This window comes from Elephas maximus, chromosome 20 (assembly GCF_024166365.1).
Source record: "Elephas maximus indicus isolate mEleMax1 chromosome 20, mEleMax1 primary haplotype, whole genome shotgun sequence".
In the NCBI taxonomy this organism is placed as follows: Eukaryota; Metazoa; Chordata; class Mammalia; order Proboscidea; family Elephantidae; genus Elephas; species Elephas maximus.
In genome coordinates, this window is record NC_064838.1 from 80,505,766 (window position 1) to 80,515,346 (window position 9,581).

At 38.6% G+C, this 9,581-nt stretch overlaps 1 protein-coding gene across 1 annotated transcript; it reads right to left on the minus strand.

The window, feature by feature from the left end:
* Window positions 1-454: 454 nt before the first annotated feature.
* Window positions 455-1,393, minus strand: LOC126063809 (olfactory receptor 4P4-like). The gene has a single exon (XM_049862186.1). It carries the CDS (start codon window positions 1,391-1,393, stop codon window positions 455-457), a length of 939 nt encoding a protein of 312 aa, XP_049718143.1.
* Window positions 1,394-9,581: the final 8,188 nt, after the last annotated feature.

A 9,581-nucleotide genomic window follows, 5' to 3' on the forward strand; every position in this document is an offset into this window, starting at 1 on the left:
AATACTTATTTTATCATCAAAGTTATGTTAGAAAAACACTTTCAATTTTTCTATATAGTTATTATTTCTTACAATATTTTATTGTTTAGACCCCACATACATTTTTATTTTTTTAGCCTTTTTAAGTGAATATGGAAAAGAATGTGTTGAGTGAAAAAAAAAATGGTTCTAAATTTCTGATATTCCATTTTTGAAGGGAAATGCAGACAGAATAAGAGGCCATATAACCATAAACAAAACTGGTGACTTTGAGTCGATTCTGACACATACTGACCCTATAGGGCAGAGTAGAACTGCCCCATCAGCTTTCCAAGCCTGTAATCTGTATGGAATCAGACTGCCACATCTTCTTCCCATGGAGTGGCTTATGGGTACAAACCACCGACCTATTATTGTTCACCAGCCTAGCATTTAACTCACTTGGAAAGCGTGTAATGGGGAGTATATGTAGCCTTCAGGCCAATTGCCTTCCAATCAAAAATGGATTCTGACACCAAACTTTCCTCAATGCATTCTTCATCTCCATGTTTCTCAGAGTGTAGATCAGAGGGTTGAACATGGGGGCAATGATGGTGTAGAAAAGAGCAAACACTTTATCTTCTGGAAAAGTGGAGGCTGGTCTAATGTAAATAAACAGGACAGGAACAAAGAATAGAACCACAACTCTTATGTGAGAACTGCACGTGGAAAGAGCTTTGCTGCGGCTTTCAGCTGGGTAAACCCTGATGGTGTACAAAATGAAGAAATAGGACAGCATCAAGACAACAAAATTCACCAAACCCATCATGCCTGAATTGGCAACAACCAGGATCCCGACGCTGTATGTGTCAGTGCAGGCCAGTTTCAGCAAAGGATAGACATCGCAGAAGTAGTGATCTATCTCATTGGGGCCACAGAAAGGTAGACTGATAGTGAGGAGACATTGCATAAAGGAATGCAGAAATGCCCCAGTACAGCAATCAAAGACTAATACGTAACACCTCCTCCTGCTCATGATGACAGTGTAGTGCAGGGGCTTGCAGATGGCCACGTAGCGGTCATAGGCCATCACTGTGAGGATTAAGACCTCAATCCCCCCAAAGAAATGCATAGCAAAAAGCTGTGCCATGCAGCTAATATAAGAGATCATGTTCCTTTCTTCCAGTAAGCCCGTGACCAGCCTGGACGTCACCGTTGAGGTATAACACAAGTCTGAGAGAGCAAGGTAATTAAGAAAGAAGTACATGGGTTGACCTATTAGCTGACTGCAACTGATGGAAATGATTATGAGCAAGTTTCCCATCCAAATAGCTGTGTAACAAAATAAGAATAATAGAAAGCACAAACTTTTAATTTTCTTGTTCTGAGAAAGTCCCAACAGAACAAATTCAGTGACATTATTGATATTTTCCATAGCCTAGTGCAGTCAATTCTCAGAAGATGTAACTGGAAAAAAAAAAAAAGGCAAGTTACCATCAGAAGTATTGATTTGGCATGGCTTGAATCAGAATGAGTGCTGTAGAAATAAATCAAGTTATTCCATCAGCTATCCTATACTATATTTAAAGTCATTCATTCTAAACTATGTATTAGTAGGCTTATCATATAATTTACTATTATAATCATGTCATTTTTGAGAGTTAAAAGGAATGATAGTTACAATAGCTCAAGTTATAAATTAAGATTTACAGTCACCCAATGTATGGGATGCAAAAGTGAGCACAGGTAGAATGCATTTCTCCCTCCCTTATAGCTTGTCCTCTTGTTAGGCTGGAAGAGAGCCAGTATGAAGTGAAGTGTGCTAGTGTAAGTTCAAATCCAGTCTTTATTTAAAATTTTGATATTCCATTGATTGTGTATTTTTGCATTATTTTATAAAAATATTTCATGAAAACATTATTTATCTGGATTATTGAGTTGTTTACATCCAAGGTAAGTACCTCATTTAAGGCATGCAAACTCTGGTCCTAAGTTAAAAGGTTGACGTATATTAACAGCGTTATGGAGAATAAATGAAATCTGATAGCATTTGAAGCCTAAGTGGCTCTGATAGCTCTTCTATTCTTGGAATTATTCTTGGAACTGTTAGGTTAGTTCTTCCTGTAACTCATCTTTTCTTGTCCAAAACATCAAAGCAGATATGAATTTTTCCCCACAGCTTCCAAGTTTTCTCCTGTTGCTAGTACCAGCTCTCCATGGAAGTAAGCCCTTAATTTTCTCGTACCATTCACCTGTTTTCTCACCCGCTCATTAAATGTATTCCACGTTAGTGTCCAGGATCCTCTGATGTTAAGGTGCCCAAACCAACAATATTTCATGCTTTTAATTACCCACTGTATGCTTCTCACATAAAGAGTAACGAAGGAGAAAGGGAGCAATGAATCTGCACTTTAGTGCATCCCTCAATTTTTTTGACTTGTGCCGCTTTTTCTTTGTAGTTATCTTTTCTCCTTTACCTAAAATGCAAGTCAATCACTTCACTCATCTGTCAGCTCCTTCTATTTTTCCTCAGATTAACCCCATATAAGGTTACGAATGCTATCATTAATTAGTTCCTTAATGAATTTCCCAATATTATACCAAAAAAATAAAAAATTGCTTTATTTTTTTTAATGTTTGAGAAAGCTCAAAGGAAAAAAAATGCACATTCCAAAAAGATTAATATCAGCTTATTTATAAGGAAAAATATAATTTATATAATCTAGATAAAAATATGCATGTATAGATAAGCAAACTTAATTTTTTTGTCTGGATGCAAAATTACTTCCTTTAGGTTGGTTGGATTTTCACTTACCAGGGGATTAGTTCATAGATAAATTCCCTTAGCTCTGAGTCAAAGGCAGCACTCAGAGCTTAGAATGCAGTCAGAATAAATGCTTACCTTCCATGGTAAAGATTAATAATTTTCTCCATCCAATCAACTCCTATTGGTCCTGGGTTTAGTCCTTCACTGTATTCCCTGAGGAGAGGAATGTTCTCTCTAGATTTCTGAAACTAATAGGAAATAAAGTCATCGTAGGTATTTACATGGAAAAAAAAATTTTTTTTCCTGTCCAAAAGTTGTATCCATTTTGGTCTCAGGGGTTGAAATTACATGTAAGTTTGCTGTTTAATTTCCAAGTGCAATTTAAAGTGAATAACTGAGAAATAATTTTTCTATTCCTCACTCTCACTTTTTTTTTTTTTTTCATGAGATGAGAGCTCTCCCTAAAGAAACGTTGGCCAAATGTGCTGCTGAAAATGGTTTCATGCCCTACAAGCTCTAAAAACATAGTTATGTCAAGTAAAATAATTATTTGTACTTTGTGGATTTTGATCACAATCCAATTGTCCATATTCTTTTAGTGTTGATAGACCACAAATAAATGCTTTAAGTTGTAACTAATTCTGAGGAACCAGTTGGGAGCAAGGTCTGAGCAGAGACAAAATGCAAAATATCATAGAAGGCTTAGAGCAGGGAAATTGGACCCAGGTTTTAAATTTCTGTTTGGTTCACAAAAAGGTGTTTGAAAAATGGATGGAATACTTCCTGTGTGTTATTTCAAGTCCAAATAGCCCCACATCTTACTCCAGGCTTTGCAGTGGCAACCAGTTCTATGCCAGTGCAAATTATAGCCCTTCTGCTTGCTCACTCTGGCTCAGGAAGCTCCTGCTGTTGTCCTTGGTTTGTCTGATAGCAGTGTAGGATGCTCCAGGCACCCACAAGACACCTGTGGAAGTACAACCCAGAGGTGGGGAAGTAAGAGCCTGCTGAGCCACACTTGACCTGTGAGCAAATGGGATCTGACAAATAAAAGCATCCCCTCTCTGTTCCCAGGCAGATATTCTGAGATGAATTTCATAAGGCTCCTGGAAAGTCTCTCAGAAAAGACATCAGTCACCAAGAGCATGGCCAACAATATGATTCACCTTCATATTGGCTCTTGCTTTCCTCGCTTTATTCCTCCTATCACACATTCCTGCTGCCTGGAATCACTTCCCAAATAAACCACTTGTGTGTAAGCATTGCTTCAGGCTCTGGTTCTAGGGAAACCAAGACTACTACAAAAGGAATTGCTGCTTAGGCAGCCCGTCCCTTCAGCCTACTCAAATTTTGTTTAGGATTGACAGGGTTAATTGTGTTTTTCTCCTAGATGTCTTCCCAGCCTTGGATTAAGTGGCAGCAAATTGTCTCTTCCTCTTACCTCCTTTGGAGTTTCTGAGGGTGGTCACATGGATTCAACACTTTCTGTCATTTTAGATGCCCTCTTCTTGGCCAGGTATACAATAGCCTACTCTTTTTTTAGAAATTAATTTCTTCCCATGGATTCTCTCTACACCTGCAGTGATAATTTCAAATATAATTTTTAATTCAAATTTTGTTTTAATGTAAATGCCTAACAAAAAATAATGAATACATATTTTAGACAGCTTAGAAATTGCATAAACATCCATATCTTAGCCATTAGTGAGCTGAAATGGACTGTTATTGGCCATTTTGAATCAGAAAATTATATGGTCTACTATTTCAAATTGTCTTCAGTGACAAACTGAAGAGGAATAGCATTGCATTCTTCTTCAGACAGAACATTGAGAGATCTACCCTGAAGTACAACTCAGTCAGTAATGGGTAATATCCGTGTGCCTACAAGGAAAGCCAGTTTATACAACTATTACTCAAATTTATGTACCCATAAGGCCAAAGATGAAGAAACTGAAAATTACATTCAATGTCTGCAGTCTGAAATTGATCGAACATGCAATTAGGAATGGGAAAATTGGAAACAAAAAGAAGTATCAACAGTTGGAAAATATGGTCTCGGTGATAAAAAAAAAAAAGGTGGTAAGGAAAGCATTATAGATTTTTACAAGACCAAGGACTTCTTCATTGCAAATGTCTTTTTCAACAACATAAGCAGTGTCAAAAAAAGTATGTATCCATTTGACTACGCCCTGATTCCTTTTTGTCACCTGATGTGATTTTCCTATGTGTTGTAAATCCTACCTCTATGATGTTGATGAGGTGGGATAGAAGGCAGTTATGTTAATGAGGCAGGACTCAATCTGCAAGATTGAATTGTATCTTGAGCCAATCTCTTTTGAGATGTAAAAAAGAAAAGCCAGCAGAGAAACATGGGGACCTCATATTATCATGAAATCAGTGCTGGGAGCACAGTATGTCCTTTGGATCCAGAATTCCTGCATGGAGAAACTCCAAGTCTAAAGAAAGATTGATAACAAGGACCTTCCTCAAGAGCTATAGAGAAAGCATTTTCCTGGAGCTGGTGTCCTGAATTTGGACTTCTAGCCTACTAGACAATGAGAGAATAAAATTCTGTTTGTTAAAGCCATCCACTTGTGGTATTTCTGTTACAGCAGCACTAGACGACTAAGACAAATGGTGGCTATACACATGGACCTCACCAGATGGAATACACAGGAATTTAATCAACTACATCTGTGGAACGAGGTTTTAGAAAAGCTCAGTATCTTCAGTCAGATCAAGGACACAGGCCAACTGCAGAACAGAACATCAATTGCTCATACAGAAGTACAGCTCATAGCTGAGGAAAATTAGAAGTCCACCACAGCCAACTTACAACCTTGAGTATACCCCACCTGAATTTAGAGGCCATCTCAAGAATAGATTTGACCCAAACTAATGACTGAAAACTAGATAAGCTGTGTTATGACATCAAGGATATCATACATGAAGAAAGGAAGAGGTCATTAAAAAGATAGGAAAGAAAGAGACGATCAAAATGGATGTCAGAAGAGACCCTGAAACTTGCTCTTGAGTGTCAAGTACCTAAAAGAATGGAAGAAATGGCGACGTAAAAGAGCTGAACAGAAGATTTCAAAGGGCAGCTCAAGAAAACAAAGTATTTTAACGACATATGCAGAGACTTGGAGTTAGAAAACCGAAAGGGATGAATATGCTTGGCATTACTCAAGCTGAAAGAACTGAAGAAAAAATTCAAGCATCGAGTTGCAATATTGAAGGATTCTATGGAGAAAATGTTAAATGATGGAGGATGCATCAAAAGAAGATGGAAGGAATACAGAATCACTGTACCAAAAAGAATTGGTAGATGTTCAACCATTTCAGGAGGTTGCGTATGACTAAGAATAGATGGTACTGAAAGAAGAAGTCCAAGCTTCACTGAAGACACTGCCTAAAAAGAAGACTCCACAAATTGACAGAATATGAATTGAGATATTTTGACCAACAGATGCAGTGCTGGAAATGCTTACTCATCTATAAAAAGACATTTGGAAGACACCTACCTGAACAACTGATTGGAAGAGATCCATATGTGTCCCTATCCTAAAGAAAGGCAATCCAACTGAATGGGGAAATTATTGAACAATATCATTAATATCACACACAAGTAAAATTTTGCTGAAGATCATTCAAAAGTGGTTGCAACAGTACCTTGACAGGAAAATGCCAGAAATTCAGTCAGATTCAGAAGAAGACATGGAATGGGGAATATCATTGCTGATGTCAGGTGGATCCTGGCTGAAAGCAGAAAATACCAGGAAGGTGTTTACCTGTGTTTTAATAACTATGCAAAGGCATTCAACTGTGTGAATCATAACAAATTATGGATAACATTGGGTAGAATGGGAATTCCCAAACACTTAATTCAGCTGAAGATGAACTGGTACATAGATCAAGGGACAGTCATTGGAACAGAACTAGGGGATACTGCATGGTTTAAAGTCAGGACAGATGTGTGTCAGGGTTGGATCCTTTCACCATACTTATTCAATCTGTATGCTGAGTAAATAATGCGAGAAGCTGGACTATATGAAGAAGAACAGGGCATCAGAATTGGAGAGAGACTCATTAACCACTTGCATTATGCAGACGTCACAACCTTGCTTGCTGACTGTGAAGAGGACTTGAAGCACATGCTCATGAAGATCAAAGGCTACAGTCTTCAATAAGGATTACATGTCAACAAAGAAAACAAAAATCCTCACAACTGGACCAATAAGCAACATCATGACAAACAGAGAATAGATTGAAGTTGTCAAGGATTTCATTTCACTTGGATCCACAATCAACACCCATGGAAGCAGCAGTCAAAAAATCAAAAGGTGCATTGCATTGGGAAATCTACTTCAAAAGGCCTCTTTACAGTGTTAAAAAGCAAAGATGTCACTTTAAGGACTAAGGTGCACCTAACCCAAGCCATGGTGTTTTCATGAGAAAGCTGTACGATGAATAAGAAAGCCCAAAGAATTGATAGCTTTCAAACATGGTGTCCCCCATGTGTCTGTCAGTTTGTCATACTGTGAGGGCTTATGTGTCACTGTGATGCTGGAAGCTATGCCACTGGTATTCAGATACCAGCAGGGTCACCCATGGAGGACAGGTTTCAGCTGAGCTTCCAGGCTAAGACAGAGTGGGAAGAAGGACCCAGCAGTCTACTTCTGAAAAGCATTAGCCAGTGAAAACCTTATGAATAGCAGCAGAACATTGTCTGATATAGTGCTGGAAGATGAGCCCCACAGGTGGGAAGGCACTCAAAATATGACTGGGGAAGAGCTGCCTTCTCAAAGTAGAGTCAATCTTAATGACGTGGATGGAGTCAAGCTTTCAGGACCTTCATTTGCTGGTGTGGCAAGACTCAAAATGAGAAGAAACAGCTGCAAACATCCATTAATAATTGGAACCTGGAATTTACAAAGTATGAATCTAGGAAATTGGAAATCATCAAAAATGAAATGGAATACATAAACATCGATATCCTAGGTATTAGTGAGCTGAAATGGACTCGTATTGGCCATTTTGAATCAGGCATTCATATAGTCTCCTACGCTGGGAATGACAAGTCGCAGAGGAGTGGCGTTGCATTCATCGTCAAAAAAAGCATTTCAAGATCTATCCTGAAGTACAACGCTGTCAGTGATAGGATAATATGTATACGCCTACAAGGAAGACCAGTTAATACGACTATTATTCAAATTTACGCACCAACCACTAGGGCCAAAGATGAAGAAATAAAAGATTTTTATCAGCTGCTGCAGTCTGAAATTGATTGAACATGCAATCAAGATGCATTGATAATTACTGGTGATTGGAATGTAAAAGTTGGAAACAAAGAAGAAGGATCAGGAGTTGGAAAATACGGCCTTGGTGATAGAAACAATTCTGGAGATCGAATGATAGAATTTTGCAAGATCAACGACTTCTTCATTGCAAATACCTCCTTTCACCAACATAAATGGCGACTATACACATGGACCTTGTCAGATGGAACACACAGAAATCAAATTGACTACATCTGTGGAAAGAGACAATGGAAAAGCTCAATACCATCAGTCAAAACAAGGCCAGGGGCCGACTGTGGAACAGACCATCAATTGCTGATATGCAGGTTCAAGCTGAAACTGAAGAAAATCAGAGTAAGTCCACAGGAGCCAAAATATGACCTTGAGTATATTCCACCTGAATTTAGAGACCATCTCAAGAATAGATTTGACACTTTGGACACTAATGACCAGAGACCAGACGAGTTGTGGAATGACCTCAAGGACATCATCCATGAAGAAAGCAAGAGGTCACTGAAAAGACAGGAAAGAAAGAAAAGACCAGATGGATGTCAGAGGAGACTCTGAAACTTGCTTTTGAGCTTTGAGCAGCTAAAGCAAAAGGAAGAATAGACGAAGTAAGAGAACTGGACAGAAGATTTCAAAGGGTGTCTTGAGAAAACAAAGTATTATAATGACAAGTGCAAACAGCTAGAGATGGAAAACCAAAAGGGAAGAACACGCCTGGTGTTTCTCAAGCTGAAAGAACTGAAGAAAAAATTCAAGCCTCGAGTTGCAATAGTGAAGGATTCCATGGGGAAAATATTGCACAACACGGGGAGCATCAAAAGAAGTTGGAAGGAATATACAGAGTCATATACCAAAAAGAATTAGTCAATATTCAACCATTTCAAGAGGTGGCATAGGATCAGGAACCAATGGTACTGAAGGAAGAAGTCCAAGCTGCTCTGAAGGCATTGGCAAAAAACAAGGCTCCAGGACTTGATGGAATATCAATTGAGATGTTTCAACAAACAGATGCAGCGCTGGAGGTGCTCACTCGTCTATGCCAAGAAACATGGAAGACAGCTTCCTGGCCATCTGATTGGAAGAGATCCATATTTATGCAAGAAAGGTGATCCAACCGAATGTGGACATTATAGAACAATATCATTAATATCACACAAAAGCAAAATTTTGCTGAAGATCATTCAAAAATGGCTGCAGCAGTATATCGACAGGGAACTGCCAGAAATTCAGGCTGGTTTCAGAAGAGGACGTGGAACCAGGGATATCATTGCTGATGTTAGATGGATCCTGGCTGAAAGCAGAGAATACCAGAAGGATGTTTACCTGTGTTTTATTGATTATGCAAATGCATTTGACTGTGTGGATCATAACAAACTATGGATAACACCGCGAAGAATGGGAATTCCAGAACTCTTAATTGTGCTCATGAGGAACCTGTACAAAGATCAAGAGGCAGTTGTTCGGACAGAACAAGGGGATACTGATTGGTTTAAAGTCAGGAAAGGTGTGTGTCAGGGTTGTATTCTTTCACCATACCTATTTAATCTCTA